General features: G+C 46.1%; 7 protein-coding genes across 8 annotated transcripts; 3 read left to right on the forward strand and 4 right to left on the reverse strand.

Annotated features, from left to right (window-relative positions):
• Nucleotides 1-39: 39 nt before the first annotated feature.
• TSTA_120650 (uncharacterized protein) lies at nt 40-1,971 on the reverse strand (the record flags this gene model as incomplete). The annotated part of the gene is made up of 6 exons (XM_002482265.1): nt 40-1,414; nt 1,443-1,536; nt 1,654-1,713; nt 1,750-1,805; nt 1,841-1,925; nt 1,962-1,971. 6 exons carry the CDS (start codon nt 1,969-1,971, stop codon nt 40-42), a joined length of 1,680 nt encoding a protein of 559 aa, XP_002482310.1.
• Nucleotides 1,972-4,568: 2,597 nt separating this feature from the next.
• TSTA_120660 (efflux pump antibiotic resistance protein, putative) lies at nt 4,569-6,275 on the forward strand (the record flags this gene model as incomplete). The annotated part of the gene is made up of 2 exons (XM_002482266.1): nt 4,569-5,603; nt 5,646-6,275. The coding sequence occupies 2 exons, from the start codon at nt 4,569-4,571 to the stop codon at nt 6,273-6,275; spliced, it is 1,665 nt and encodes a 554-aa protein (XP_002482311.1).
• A 24-nt stretch (nt 6,276-6,299) lies between these two features.
• On the reverse strand, nt 6,300-7,868 carry TSTA_120670 (uncharacterized protein; the record flags this gene model as incomplete). The annotated part of the gene is made up of 2 exons (XM_002482267.1): nt 6,300-7,383; nt 7,439-7,868. 2 exons carry the CDS (start codon nt 7,866-7,868, stop codon nt 6,587-6,589), a joined length of 1,227 nt encoding a protein of 408 aa, XP_002482312.1. The 3' UTR covers nt 6,300-6,586.
• A 991-nt stretch (nt 7,869-8,859) lies between these two features.
• On the forward strand, nt 8,860-9,917 carry TSTA_120680 (alanine racemase family protein, putative; the record flags this gene model as incomplete). Its single annotated transcript, XM_002482268.1, has 2 exons — nt 8,860-8,946; nt 8,982-9,917. 2 exons carry the CDS (start codon nt 8,860-8,862, stop codon nt 9,915-9,917), a joined length of 1,023 nt encoding a protein of 340 aa, XP_002482313.1.
• Nucleotides 9,918-10,186: 269 nt separating this feature from the next.
• Nucleotides 10,187-13,168, reverse strand: TSTA_120690 (AP-2 adaptor complex subunit alpha, putative; the record flags this gene model as incomplete). Its single annotated transcript, XM_002482269.1, has 4 exons — nt 10,187-10,297; nt 10,355-12,279; nt 12,332-12,666; nt 12,717-13,168. 4 exons carry the CDS (start codon nt 13,166-13,168, stop codon nt 10,187-10,189), a joined length of 2,823 nt encoding a protein of 940 aa, XP_002482314.1.
• A 417-nt stretch (nt 13,169-13,585) lies between these two features.
• Nucleotides 13,586-14,527, reverse strand: TSTA_120700 (copper resistance protein Crd2, putative). Of its 2 annotated transcripts, XM_002482270.1 has the most exons (3): nt 14,279-14,527; nt 14,113-14,208; nt 13,891-14,053 (listed from the first exon to the last, which is right to left on the reverse strand). In XM_002482270.1, the coding sequence occupies exons 1-3, from the start codon at nt 14,433-14,435 to the stop codon at nt 13,971-13,973; spliced, it is 336 nt and encodes a 111-aa protein (XP_002482315.1). In that variant the 5' UTR covers nt 14,436-14,527; the 3' UTR covers nt 13,891-13,970. The 2 variants fall into 2 exon arrangements, with proteins under 2 accessions (XP_002482316.1, XP_002482315.1); XM_002482271.1 differs by having other exon boundaries at nt 13,586-14,208.
• Nucleotides 14,528-14,848: 321 nt separating this feature from the next.
• Nucleotides 14,849-15,259, forward strand: TSTA_120710 (uncharacterized protein; the record flags this gene model as incomplete). Its single annotated transcript, XM_002482272.1, has 2 exons — nt 14,849-14,970; nt 15,124-15,259. The coding sequence occupies 2 exons, from the start codon at nt 14,849-14,851 to the stop codon at nt 15,257-15,259; spliced, it is 258 nt and encodes an 85-aa protein (XP_002482317.1).
• Nucleotides 15,260-15,616: the final 357 nt, after the last annotated feature.

The raw sequence follows: 15,616 nt of genomic DNA on the forward strand, positions 1-15,616 counted from the left end.
ATAGGCTGGCTAAAACCGTGTTTCTATTGGCTTTGCATCTCAAAAGTTGAACGAATGTAACGCTGTCAATAGTCTTCGACCACCCTCGGACAGAAAACCTGGATAATGAGGAACTGAACGACTAGACCTTGAGCCCTGCTTATCGCTAGGACCGAACAGAGTAGCAATGTAGACAGTAAGACCCATATCCCAGCCTTTGCCACAACTGCAGATCGTTGACACAACATCATATGCTTTCCGGCGAATAGAATCGTTCTGACTGTACGTCGACGATACAAATATAGAGCAGAACGGACCGAGAATGGGGAAGAAACCACTTCCTGATGTTGTATTGTCCTTGGTATTATCGAAAAATCGATGCAACGGACACGTAGAGCAATTCGTAGGGTCCGGCGAAGATTTGACAAGCGCATCCCCGATCTTCGCTATATGTGTCAAGTCTATTTCTGTAGTCCCGGATTCTTGTGCACCCCGCGAATCCATGAGAAGGCGAAATTTGAGGGAAAAAGCACACGTTGCCAGTATGAAGAAATCACAAACTTGCGTCGTATGGATACCGTGGCTGAGGTAAAGATTGAATGAGAATATCCAGCGATCAATCTCAAGAAGATCTTCATTTCGACCCGCTTCCTTTCTGAGACCTTGGGTTTGACGTTTTGAGAGAATCTTATCCAAAACATCAAGGAAATTTTCTCTAGCCTGGTCTAGGTCTGAGAAGCCAGCTGAACCTTTTTCAGACCCTGCAAACAAACTCAAAAATCGTGCACAATCAGGCAAATCAAAATGTGTAATCTGACACATATATCGAACAAAAAGCGACCGCAGTACACTCTCAGACACACATAGTTCCTTCACCAGACTCTCTCGCTCGTCCCTCAATACCCCCTGGAACAAAGCAAATCCAGACTGCAAATGCCTTAGAGCCGACTCATGATGGCCCTGCGATATCTCCAAGCCAACAAACAATAAACATGCCAATAATGAAATTGACATTGTCTTTTTGTTTTTGTCTGTTGAGCAGGTATCGGAATTCTGTCGTGCTAAAAGACTTCGGATAGCTTTCCCGTAGTGCTGCATAGCAACGATTCGTTGCTGCGTCGCAGGCGGACCGGTTATTTTGTATCGATATATCTCATGTAAAATACCCATAGCTATCATAGCGTGTCTCGTCGCTGGCTCGTGAAGAATATCCTGCCGTCGAAACGGTCCCGTAAGATCTGATGGAAAACATTGCGTGGTCCAGACATAAAAGCAATAAAGTGCATGCTCCTGTTCGAAATCTTCCGAAACTCCATTCTTCCAATAGACAGACGGAAGATGTGGTACATAGTATGTGATTTTAAAAGATTGAGGCTTCTTGTTCAATTCTGTGACGTCTGCGTAACCGGCGCAATGCCGGTTTGAGCGGAGACATCTTTGACATGCGGGCTTCCCTTCGTCACATTTTACCCTTCTCTCCCTGGAGGTTTGTCAGTCGACCTGATGATCCGGTTGAAAGTGGCTGACTAACTTGCAGGTTCGACAACCAGTGCGGGTCTTGCTCAAAACCATGCGGTTTCTAGTTGGTTTGTTTGTTGCATGCATACCTAGTACTCCTTGGAAGTGTCTGTGTACAGAAGTCATGATATCTAGAGGAGAGCTTGAAACAGCTACGTTCGACAATGCCTGGTGGATCCATGGCATCCTCCTTGCTAAGAATCGGGTCGTGCCGTTCTGTTAAGGGTTAGGGTCACAATTTATCAGGCTTACCGTTGAGCTTCATGATTATCATGAGGTTAAGAAGACATTTGAGGACCTTTACCGAACTATATCACTAGGAGATATCAATTAATGTTGCCACCCTTCAATAGTTCCCACTACCAAGACAGGCTCTAGATATTCTAAGCAAGTAAAGCTAGGTATATTCCCACAATCCTCATATAGCCCTGAGCTGTAATGTTATCAGGTTTGCTTAAACCCACCTTTCCCCATATTTCCCATAAACAGGGAGTATATTGAAGCTCAAAGGAACGGCATGGGACAATCAGGCAATCATAAAGAAACCACACATGCTAAATACCAAGAGAAATTGGCCTATGTCAGCTACAAAGGACGCCCAGTGTCCTATTATAGGCATATAGCATAACATCCATGAGCAATAAAGGGGCCCAATGGGCCTGAGTCTTTGTCAATTAACAATCGACAAAACATTCACTACCGGTTCTCAAGTCCTTTGACTGCATCTGCAAGGAGACAAAGCGTTCAAAGGCTTAGAATCAGCACAGGTCACTATGCCAAAAAACAGGCATGGAGGTCATTCATTGTTTTCTAGATCAGCAGACATATGATGTGCCATGCTGGGAAGGTGCCCTGTGCCCCCAACACCCAAGCTATAAATACGGGTTCTTCTCCCTTCCCCATCATCAACTTGGCACAGTTCAGGATTGTTTCATATATATATATATCTTGTCCTCTCTCCTCTTGATATCAATTATAGCATATTTGTCATGCAGAAACAAGGTCGCAACTTGCTCAACAACCCGAAACTCATCGATCCTGGAGATAGCTTCGATGACCGAATACGTGAGCTTCCCTCAGGGCTCCTCTTTGAGACATTGATGTTCTATCAATTTATGAGAAGGATTATGGCAATCCTGACGAAGATTATCTATTCCATTGTGTCATACTTGCCTGAAACCACCGCCCTCAGCTCAATAGTCAGTTCTGTTGGTACGTACATTCTGTACTCCATATATGATATTTCTTCTAACGAAGCGCAGACTGGGTTGTGTTCGATATGGATACAACGCCTATACATTCCATGACTCACCGTCAAATTCAGATGCCTCTTAGCCTACAGCGCCATCTATATTACATATCAGACCCAATCGAATGATGAGGCTCAAATAGAGTTACTGAGGACGGAAAGCTATTGCCTTTGTTCAACGCCTTTGATACTTCGCTTTATAAATCGATTATCTACATATGAAGTGCCCCAGCTACAACCTACAACCCAGAAACATGGAGTCAAACTCAATAAATGCTTCGGATATGAGGCTGGCTGTTCGCGTTTGATCCATGCTGGTGAGACGAGTTTGCGCCATTTTTTCAATCCCTTGATGATATTTCCCTCACCAAGACTTAAGGAAGAACATAAAACTTTCGCAGACTTTAAAACCACACATGTATTGTAATCGAAAGGCGAAGATGGGCATGGGGAAGAGCTTATGTCGAGGCCCCAACTGGCCAAAAGCCTAGAAAATTGGCGTGATTGCTGTGATGCTCTGGTCTCCAGTTATGGTTACTCTCGCCGATGTGCTGTGATATCTCCATATTTCCAAATAATATTGAGCAGTTTACGTTTATTGCCTCATAGTTACCGGAAGTTCGCTCCTAAGACGGTCCGCCGATGACCGAGTTCGTATATACTGGGGACTATCATCAGGGCAAGCAAGAATATATCCATGTGGATGTTCATAACAGGGAAATGTACAATTGGGATGAGCCTTTCTCTGAAGAGGAGGAGAGCTATTCTAGCGACAGCCAGGGCGCTGATATTCCTTACGACAAAGAACCACTCCTCCCCTTTCTCATCTGTTTCCTTGGTTCCTGGGCGATTGGTTGATCAGTTCAACAAACGTGAGACTTGGTGCGGAGCCTAAGCTCTCTTGTCTTATTAATCAAAGTTTTGAGACTGATCTCTTTCATTCCCACAAAGAAGTTTCTCCATTGATAGTTGAGAATCGGACAATATACCGTTGTATCAAGAACGAGACCCTGTCCATGGAGTTCTATTTTATGTGGTCTACAAAAACATTTTTCCTCTAACAGTACCTAGATAATAAGCTTAAGAAGTGTGCTGTACCTGTGATCCTGAATCGGTCGTAGTAGTTGATAAAAGCAGCAAAAGGTAAAGCCCCATATCCCCAGAGAGTTAGGATTAGGTATACGATCACGTTAACTCTAATGTGGATATCAGAGTCTGACTGTCTGCGCCTTTGAGGTAGTATATCAGTTGCACATAAGAATAGCAAATTAGTTTCAGTTCTCTAATCCATATCAGTTCTCTAAATTAGTGATCTCATGTTTTAAATCACTACTGACAATAGATCTAGAAACATGACCCGAAGAATTTCGGCCGGAGCGGGGCCCAGTGTGGGTTGAGCTTAGTAAAGCCGAAGTTAGGGCTTGACCTTACTTCCTCATGGACGTGTATGCAGCAAAGGGATGGGTCATTGTGGCCTTATCTTTGCGTCCATGAGAGTATTATTTGTAAGCCGTGAAGATCACAGAGTGCTTGACAAATCATCATGGTTATTTTTCGGCAAATCAAGCTGAGTTATCTTCGTTAAATGCTCTAAGGGCACCCCCAAAAATGCTTATTGATATTGACTAAATCTGGATCAATAAGTTTGACTGCACCACGACGAGGAGAACAAGAATTTATTTACTTTAAGTGTGTCTCTGTCAGGGCCTCAATTCAAGTTTACCATTATATCACGCACTATACAGTTTCCTGGAAACAACGGTATCAATCCTTTGTTCGTCATTCGATATTTTATCGAAAGGTTCACCTCTGAATCGCGGATATGGCCATTCTAAAGAGGCACGAAAGCGACGACGGCAGCTCGTCCAAGGAGAAAGATTACCAGCAAAGTAATAGCCATCTCAACAACTCGAACGATGACCTCCAGCGAAGCAACCCTACTGACTTTTCGCCAGCTACCACCGAAGCCGACGTACCGCCGCGTGACATTAATGGCTGGAAGTGGTGCTTGACACTCGTTTCCATCTTGGCTTCTACCTTCTTGTATGCCCTTGATGCGACAGTGGTAGCTGATCTCCAACCCGTTATTCTGCAGGAACTCGGCGGTATCCAGGAGCTGCCGTGGCTGAGTGTCGCATTCCTGCTAAGTGCAACGGCCACCAATCTGCTCTGGGGCCGCATGTACGGCCACATCACTGCCAAATGGTTCTACATATTCCACGTGGCAGTTTTCGAAGTTGGCTCTGCAATTTGTGGTGCTGCTCCATCTATCAATGTCATGATCTTGGGCCGCACTATTGCTGGGATGGGTGGCTCAGGGCTTTATGTCGGCTGTATGACACTCATCGCCACTACTACCACCCTCACTGAACGTCCCATATATGTCTCCTGTACGGGCTTTACATGGGGTCTTGGGATCGTTTTAGGACCTTTAATTGGAGGTGCTTTCAGCAAGTCGTCTGTGGGATGGCGATGGGCTTTCTATATAAACCTCTTCATCGGAGCGGTGTGCGCCCCCTTTTACATCTTCCTGATTCCGAAAAAGGATCCTCGTCCAGGCATCTCCGTACGGGATCGCGTGTCAGAGCTGGACTATCCTGGCATAGTGCTGCAAGCTGGAATGCTGTCCGCACTGATTCTTGCCATCAACACTGGCGGTATCTTATACCCTTGGAACTCCGGCCGCATTATCGCAACGTTTGTTGTCTTTGGTTTGCTCTGGGTTCTGCTTGGTATTCAGCAAGTATGGGCAATTGCCACGACAGTCTCACGCCGTATTATTCCAGTGCAGTTTTTCCGCTCACGTACTGTGCTTCTTCTCTTCGTGGCCACCGCAGCAGGCGGCGCATGCGCATTCGTGCCAATTTATATGATTCCCATGTATTTTTAATTCACCCAGACCGAAGGCGCACTTGAGGCTGGAGTGCGTTTGCTCCCTTTTGTGGTAGTCATGGTGGTGTTTGTCTTTGTCAATGGCCAACTGATGGCAAGACTAGGGCACTACATACCTTGGTTCTTTGTGGGCGGATTGTTGACCGTCGCCGGCGCCGCACTCATGTACACGGTTGACCAGGGCACCTCCGAAGACCAAGTGTACGGCTACACGGTGCTAATAGGCACTGGTGTTGGTATGTATCTCCAGGCGTCTTTTTCTGTCACCCAGGCTGTCGTGGATATGGAGAATATCGCACCAGCCATCGGTTTCATCACACTGGCCCAGTTCATAGGTATAACCATTGCTCTAGCCATTGCCAACTCCATTCTCTTGAATTCCAGTCAGGATAGAATTCAGCACATTCTGCCTGATGTGCCGGTATCTGAAATCCAAGGCGCCATCTTGGGCGCTGGCTCGAGCCTGGTACAGAATCTTCCGTTAGATCTCAAGATTCAAGTTTTCGCTGCCATTGTTGATGCCATCGATGAAGCGTATGTTCTTGTCATCGCCGGTGGAGCCCTTGTCGCCATTTCAAGTTTGTTCATGCGCCGCCAAAGGCTTTTTGGTGCCGCGCCTGCTGTTGCGGCTGCTTGAATTGACATCTTTGTTCTCCGCGGGAAATGGAAGCCATCTTTATTTTCTCCTGTTACACTATTTCCTAAGTATCTTGGATCATATCAGATTCCCATTCTTACCTCGATGTCCTCGGACAATAGATCAACATCGGCCGAGGTTGAATTTGACTGCCCTCAGATGTCTGTAGCCCAGAACCCACAAAACTGAAGAATTGCTTAGACGTATCCATTTATGTTACCAAAAGGCCAGTCAACCTAATCCAAGTCGGTATAAACACATATCCTTTGAATAACCATCGCTGAAGTAGAACCTCATTCTCAAGCTACTGCTCAAGCTTTTACTGCTTCCGCTCTTTCTATCGTCCCTTGAAGGAGCTGTGAAAGAGCTTGGGCACTTATCTCCGCCATGCGACTGACCTCCGCCAGCATCTGCAATCGGGTGAGGGCGTCGCGAATAGCGTTCACCCACATCTCTTGCTTGAGGTTAGCCATGCCTGCTCTAAGGGGATCCGTTTTTATTGAGCTGTAATGTCTGTTCTCAACTCCATCAAACAAACTTGGTTCCATGCAGACGTACACCAGGAGTACCGCGGCTTCGAATGTCGGTCGAATGATGTCTGGGAAGCAAGTTTGAGCGCCCCCCATCAATGCATGTAGGGACGAAGCACAAGTGAGTACATGCAATGCGGCAACTGCGAGGAATTTTCGCTGAGATGCTAGTAGGACCTGCTTGTAGTGAGGAAGATGCTGTGTCTGGCGTGAATTTCGCAATAGCGCAGACCGGAAATTGTAACACAGAGACTCGAATATGGAAATATGAAGGATTTCTCTTTGCTTTGAGAGCGTCAGAAGATGCTCATCCCATTGCCTGTTGGGTTGTAGAGCAAAGGCAGATGGAAGTGTAGCGAGATATTCATTGCAAAACTTTTCATACCGCTCCTCAGCTGCAACGATGTCATGCCCATCATTGCAATTGACGTGAGCGGTCTTCCAGAAGTTAGCTAAACGGGCTTGGAGAAGATGTTCCGTGAATTCATCTAGGTCTTTGTTATCATCGAGTTCGGAGCCCAGGTGCATGCGTGGCATGTTTTCCGGATTCAGACAATATGGAAAAATAAACTCGCGGTCTAGTTGCCTGGATAGAAGACTTCAAGGGGATCCCGGTCAGTAATAAAAACCAACGATAGAGATCCGAGTCATCGTACCTGTCCCATATGAATAAGTTGCAAAATACTCTGCGTCGCATCTCTTTCTCTAACTCTCCCATATCCGGGAAGGATTCTGCAGCTTCCCTGTCAATTCTGATATCTCGAGCAACATGTATTGCGCAACGGAGCGTATTTCGAAAGTCATCCACTCGCCCTTCGCATCGGGACTTGAGTCCCTTAAAGGCCAGGCTCTGCATACGAAGCAGACTGCCTTTAGGGTCGAGATGCGTGCATTTATTTGCAAGATCGTTAGCAACGTCATCACAGGCTTGACGGATATCCACCAAGTTCATATCATGAACTTGTTCGATGGTGCAAGATTTGGAAGGGATGAACTCGGAGGTATAAGAACATATTCGTAGAATAACAACTGCAAATTCTATATCAAAGACTGATGAAGGCATGTCGGTGGCCCACCATAGTTGATATTGTTCAAGGAACCACGGGAGATAGATTAATTGGTCAATCCTAGAATGAGATGACTGTCAGTTGAATAGAAAGAAGTCAATGAAAATAACCAAATACTCTCAAACTCACCAGTTCACCAGTTCACTTCAGCCACAAAGCATCTAACAATTATATCCAAGATTGGGCGCTCAGGCATTTTATCAAGAATCTGTTGAACATCTGCAACATCCTCGTCCGATAGGTTAAGGCCTTTACCATCGAAAGGCTCTTCATAGTATGATTCTACCTGGTAATGCGTCAATACGAAGACATGTAATTACCACTATAAGCTGAACTTACCTTGTGCAAGAGGGCCAATGTGTTAGTGTGACTATCCTTGGAATAGCCAAATACTTCTGCCAGTGACGAAAGATTGTTCGTAGAACTTTTGATGCCCTTCAGGTCGGAGAATAAGCCCGCGCCATCAGTTCGCTGGAGAGTTTTGCTTTGCTCGCTATCCTCCGGAGCTGTTCGAGGTTGAACCGTCTCTGATGGAAAATAGACGCAGTTTTCTAGGCGTCGTCGACGAGTGCACTGTAGATATCTCAGCAATTGTTGAATCAGAGCCAGGATACTGTCTATGTACCTTTTGTTTTCGCGTGTAGCAAGGTATGCAGGAAGACACCTTGCGCTTTCCCCCGGCGACTTGCATTGTGGCGCAAAGGGTGTATGTTTCGGTCTGGGGAGTTTTGTGAGATCCAGGAGCTTTGGAGGAGAACAGGCCCAAATGTCATGCTTGTTGATATAGCTTTAATACCCCACAGGTGACTGACTAATGCGCATGGTAGCTGAGATAATGCAGGTCTGAGATCGACATACAATGTCAAACCATCAAATTTGGACAAGTAGCATGATAATCTCTAATTGACCTTGATTGTCAGCTACTACGTATATGCACTTTTTTCAAAATGTGATTATACGACGACCTGAGCCGTCACGATAAGCATCATGCCGTTGGAGATACCCACCAATGACCCGCGGCGAGGCAAAAAGTTTCCCTCTGCCATCTACACCACATTCCTTCTATTATCTCTCGTCAGAACACAACACATAACAGAGGAAGCAACTAGCTCGCAAAGATAGAAATGACCTCAACTCTAGATACCGTCACAATGTCCACCCCCGCACGAACAGCCACCCTCCTCACAAACCTCAACAACGTCCTCGCACGCATCTCCGCCGCCTCATCCATCTTCCAAACAACCTCAACATCCACAACCCGTCGACACAGACCGGCTGACAAACCTGTCCGATTAGTTGCAGTCTCAAAACTGAAGCCAGCATCTGACATTCTCGCCTTGTACTCACCATCTTCTTTCCCGTCTGACGAAACGCCTACGGCAACAACAACTACCCCCTCAGCAACGCAACAACTCCATTTTGGAGAAAACTACTTCCAAGAACTCCTTGAAAAATCCCGGATTTTACCGCGCGGTATACGATGGCATTTCATTGGCGGTCTCCAATCAAACAAATGCACCTCTCTAGCCCGAGACGTGCGTGGTCTCTGGGCCGTTGAGAGCGTCGATACCGAGAAAAAGGCAAAGTTACTAGACAAAGGCTGGGGCGAACGAGACTTCACCTCCTTATCAACCGAAGAACAACAACAAAAACTCCGCGTCTTTGTACAAGTCAACACTTCCGGCGAAGAAAATAAATCCGGTGTTGAGCCCGCGCTCACTCCGGCATTATGTCGGTACATTCGTGATAATTGCCCCGGTCTCAAGTTACAAGGTCTCATGACCATTGGCGCAATAGCGCGATCCAAGGAGACCACTGCTGACAAGGAAAATGAGGATTTTGTGACTTTGATTGAGACAAGGGAGGTTGTTGTTAGGGAGCTGGGTTTGACGGAGCAGGAAGCGGATGATTTTGAGTTGAGTATGGGAATGAGTTCGGATTTTGAGGGGGCGATTGCGCTGGGAAGTGATCAGGTGCGTGTTGGGACGACTATATTTGGGGAGAGGCCTGTTAAGGCTGGTGCCAATGCTGGTGCTGCTTCTTAGAGAATCCTTATAAGACAGGTGATAATCAATTATAAAAATTTGCTTTTCGTTGTCATTTCAGGCAATCGACTTATGTACATGTATATACAATTTTTAAATGATGCATATTAAGAATAGAACGCATTGCAATCCAAATGAGTAAGAGTGAGAAGCAATAACAAACGCTGTCCATGCCGGATCAAACAACTTTCATCCATAAGAATAGATAGATAGTAATGCTCAATTCATCATAAGTGGACAGCCTGTCAACCAGTATCCGCGTCTCCTTTCTACTGCAAGTCGGCATCGACACTGACTCCTATTGACAACCGCTGCTCCATCTGTTTCGCAAGTATTTGAGGAACATTTTCCTGCGTTGCTCGAATCGTAATTCGATACATCTTTCATATCTTGTTAGCTATTTGCACGAAAGGAGACGATGGTAGAAGTAAACTTACATTCTTCTCATAATTCGGCTCAAGTCGTAACAAGCAACCCGTCTTACCATTCTCGGTCTGATAGACAGCACACCCGACAATGTTACTAGGATTCGGGTCCACACCGTTAAGAATCTTCCATCCAAAGCCCGTAACAACAGATCGGGTGAACTTCTCGTGGATCATGCGTCCCTTCGCGTTTACATTAAATGTCTTTTGAGCCTCAAGCGGTGGTCCGCCAATTTGTCGCCATCTCTTGAAAAAGTCTTCTGCCGATAGATCTGATGGATCCATATATCTATGCATCAAGATCGGAAGTTGAAGGGTGTAAGCCTGCAAGGCACCTGCCAGATAAGATATACGGATCGTGGGTGCGTCCGAGAATGGTCCATGGGCCTCTACGAATATTGTCTGCTGCGTCTGTCCAGAAGGCTGAAGGGTTGAATCAGGCAAATTCTTTGTGTCGATCTTCAGGTTAGGCAATGCGGGATTATCTAACGTCGTCGTAAAGGATCCAATCTGGAAGGAGGCTTTGTTCGTGAAATATATCTTGACCACACCGAGATGTGCACGGTACTCTGAACGCAAGCCGACCTGGATCTGGGCATCTTCAAACAAAATACCCTCATCGGCAAAGTACAGCCGGTTGAATCCATATTCCCAGTCGGGACTCAAGTGAGCAGCACTTGCCAGGTTGGGTGGGGGAGCAGATGGTTTTGCAGACATGTCCAAGCCAGCGAGATCCCTGGACGCACCGCCTTTGGCAGCGCTTCCATTGGCGGTACCATTACGTCCGCCATTGACGATTGTCGTAAACGTGCGTTTTAATCCCGTTGTTTGTGCCAATAGAACCTCTTGCTTATCTGTGTTGGCATCCTTGCCTCCGACAACCCAGGTCCGCTTGTCGCTAGTTCCAGCAGTCTTCTGGTGCAACCGCGACAGCAATACACTAGCTCTCTCGGAAAATGGTGGCATTTCGTCACACACGGTTCGTAAAAGCTCGTCCGACGGCATGGTCGCCAATTTCAAATATTCATATGCTCTCTGCTGCAGTTCGGGGTCCGGAGAGTGGCTGTATAACCTGAACATCTGCAGCAACTGAGGTTTGATCTCTGGAAACAGGTTGACGAATTTGATAAAGGACGAGAGAATCATGGCACGAGTATTATCAGAACAGGTGAACATCTTCGGCTGAAGAGCCAGGAATTGCTCGATAGGGCTACAGCCCTTGTTATCAGCAATCAAGTGACCAAATTCACCCAGCACATAGCTGCCAATCTTGATCAGACTATCATGGCAGTCACCTTTGAGGTATTTTAGCAGATGGTCTGCAGCATAAGCTTGTAGCTCTTCGTTGTTCGTGACGATCTGAATCACTCGTTGCCACACTTCATCACTCACATGGTCACCAGCCATTGCAAGCAGCTTGACGGATGTATCGATATACCATTGAGCGTCGGTGGCGTACTTTTCAGCCAAGATGGCGACTTTGAGCACCATCTCTTCGCGAATAGCATAGTCAGCGGACTGTAGGTATGTGAGAAGCTCAGCCACTATAGTTCGTGCGTTAGTCACATCGCACATGCTATAAAGGAGGTCCAATCCCTTTCGTCGAACGCTAATGTCGCGATCCCTCAATGAGCCGAGAATATATGGCTGGTGGCTTTTGATGGGATCCAAAGTCTCTGCTCGAGCAGCAAAATGAGTCATAGCCTCGAGACCAAGATAGCGAACATTGGTTTCGCGTGACTGGATAAATTTTCCGAGACGTGAAGATATTTGCATCATCAAAGCATGTTCCGTGTCTAGGTGAATTAGCAGGTTGATGGCCTCAAACAGAATGGCATTCTGAGCATTGTTTTGTTGCACATTTTTTGGCGTATCCATAGCTGAGTTCATGATCTGTTCTAACGATTGTCGGATCAATTCTCTAACATGGGTGTCCTCTAATCCACACATTAGTCAACTTAACATCTCCACTTTGGTAAGAGTACATACCAGATGGTGGATAATATTGCAGCAATCGAAGCAGCTTCACCTGGAGCCAGGGGTTAGGGACACGGTAGTAGAGATAATCGGCCGAAACTTCGCCATCCACAGCAATCTTCTTCAGTCGTTGTGCAGCTTTGACATAGCTCCCTTTATATTGTTCGGGGTTTTCCTGCACCAGAGCCATCACAAGCGAGGTGACGGATAACGTCACGCCCATATCCGGATCATCCATGATGGAGATGATACGCTCAGCCCATTCCGGCTGGACAATAGAAGGGTGCTTCCGGTAGAGACGAAGTAGAGTCAAAGCGGCTTTTTTCTTGACGAAGGACTTGGATGTTCTATTGAGAAATTAGTAAGCACCTCTAAATCAAAGCCAAAAAAAACATACGGTGAAATCAACAGTCTGTGGACATCGGCGCTCAAAGCCTCGCCCATCTCACGTCCACCAACAGTTGCAATAGCATGCAAAGCCAGACAGTTATTCAACTCGTTCATATCCAACAAATCCTTCCGGATACTATTCACCACCAAATGGAGCAACTCATGTTGCTCATGCAAGAACAAGGTAACAGCCAAGTACCCAATCTGTTTTTCCGAATAATTCTTCGCGGAGATCAAATTGACGGCTTCCAAGTGTCCGAATTCGACATCATAACCCTGTATATAGACGTATAAAAGTTTGCAAACGTATTTTTTACGCTGGTATCCGTTTAAGCCTCCGTCGCGGAATTTCTGTCGTATGTTGGCGAGTTCTTTGTTGATGCGCTTTTCTTCGAGTTCACGAGCCCGCGCGTTTCGCAAGTCGGCGATGAACTGGACAAGACCTCGCATGGACGACATGGTGAAGAATCGGAAGTCGACAGTGTTAAAGTATCCAAAAAATGATAGTCAGGCGGCGGGATTTCACTCTTCTCTCTTTCGTCGCAGGAAAGAACTAACTAAATCACCGCCCGATTCGACATAGCCAAGTAATCAATGAATTTCGTGACCTCTCATCACACACGATGTATAATATCATGCATTGTGCATTGTATAAGGACAGATCGGAGGGGACGGGATGGCGCGGTACAGTTTTTCGCGATACGATAAGATGCAGCAGTACGCTGGACTCGACTGGCTTGGTCAATTCAAATGACGTTTCTATAGAAATAATAAGGGGTTAGACTCAAAATAGGTGATAGTGGTGGCACTTTGACGGATAGAGGATAGGACCCACCCGCTCAAGGAGGTGACATGAGAAACAATACGCCGAAACAGACTCGAAAAACAATAGAGAATCAATCAGTGGGCTATATATGCCCTTTTTTATGGGTGTTCATGAAGCTATTCAATCGAACTATTGCTTATTATCGTTTCTGTTGACAGCTCTCCGTGGGAATATATTTAGTCCGATTTCCGAATGAGCAGTTAGCCGCCGGAAGGAACATCTTTGATGCGCGCGGCTGAAGCACGTGAGTCGCCTACAGATCTATGAAGTGTCATATCACATTCATGATGTCAATTATTATTGACTGTTGCGTTATACTAATACATCCACCAGGTACCGATCCTCTCATAAAATTGACAACCATGCTAAGCCTCAAAAATTAATCCCAAACTCCATGTCCGTTCACAATGCAAAATCAACTCGTGTGGGGAAGAATTAAACTTTCGTCGTGAAATCCGTCTCCAATCCTTCTTGGACGGCTGCGTCTATTTTCTCGGCTTTTTCGCATGTACATGATCCTAAAGTCCCAACAGTTAGTTTGTTCATAGCGGAGGGGGATGAGAAGGAAAAAGCATACCAGCAGGTCTCTGTCCACAAGGGCATGCCTCTCCACTAACAGGCCGATTCTCAGTCACCGATCTCTCGCACGTACATTGACCAGCAGGTCTCATCCCTAGATACAGCCCGGTTAGCCACAACGAAACCGAAATCAAACAGCAAGAGGGACAAAGAGAGAAGCATACGGCAAGAACATCTAGCCCCCTCGCTGTGTGGATCATGAGTAGCCTTCTTACTGCAATCGCAGTGCTCGGCGGTTGTCTTGCCGCATTCGCAGCGGGCTTGGGCGGCGCAGACGCAGCCAGTGGTTGATTGACCACAGCAGGTTGATGGGCGAGTCATTTTGATTGTATATATAGAGGGTAAGTATCTCGAGTAAAGTATGAAGATTTAGGAATGTGAGGATTAATTGAAAGTTGAAGTCAATTGTGAATGGAATACGTAGTAGTGGAAGGTCTTTCTTATATACGTCTTTAAAGCTCCAGGTCCACATACATCATCGCATGACGCATTTGCAATACCTCGTCTCTGGTTGGTTAAAATGTCTGAAGATTATCTCTTGGCGGGGTCATTGCCTCCAGATCATGTGACTGACAGCCAATCAGACAACGTTCAATAATAAGCATTTATCATTTTGACCAATTAGGAACCGTAGAATTGTAAAGCATTGAAAATACTCATTTGATAGCCTGTGATTGGTTAAAAAGTGTCATCACTTCTTGTATCACACAAGGCCGACGCCTTCCTCCGCAATCATGACCAGTGTGCTATTTGATCAGTCTATTCCGGTGTTATTCCTGAGGAGTTCATCATGGTTGCCCCTGTACTTTCAGATATCGCTCTATCTCGACTCTTCTGGGGAGACGGATGTGAGCTTGTACTGTGTACTCGGTGCAAGCCTCGACGATGCTGCATAACTAGCGGATAGCCTGGCGCGCAGTCTTACATTCAGTCTCACTGTCGCTGTCACTAACATGCCAGGGATTTTCATAACTAATGTGAGAGCGAGTCTGACTGCCTAAAACATTAGAAACAGCAATCAGAACCTAGTGAGGTTTACTCCTCTGTACAATGGCATCCTCAACGCTGTCGCACGAAGACTATACAGTGGCATGGATCTGCGCATTGCCGCTGGAACTGGAAGCTACGAAAATGATGCTAGATGATAGACATGATCGTCTTCGCCAACCTCCAAACGATACCAATAGTTACACGTTGGGTAAAGTACACGATCATAACATAGTTATGGCTGTCCTCCCGTCTGGTAATTATGGCACCGCGTCGGCAGCCACGGCACTTGCTGAGATCGGTCAACATTCCCATTACTTCGATTCGGTCTGATGATCGGCTTTGGAGGTGGTGTGCCTATGACAACAGATATCTGACTTGGTGATGTGGTGGTTAGCAAACCAACTGCAACTGGAAGTGGAGTGATAGCGTAGGATTGTGGAAAGACTTTTCCTGATGGGCAAACCCATTGTACAAAATTTCTCAATGAGCCACCTTCGGTCTTGTTAAAAGCA

This window comes from Talaromyces stipitatus, genomic scaffold, assembly GCF_000003125.1.
Source record: "Talaromyces stipitatus ATCC 10500 scf_1105507295555 genomic scaffold, whole genome shotgun sequence".
Classification (NCBI taxonomy): Eukaryota; Fungi; Ascomycota; class Eurotiomycetes; order Eurotiales; family Trichocomaceae; genus Talaromyces; species Talaromyces stipitatus.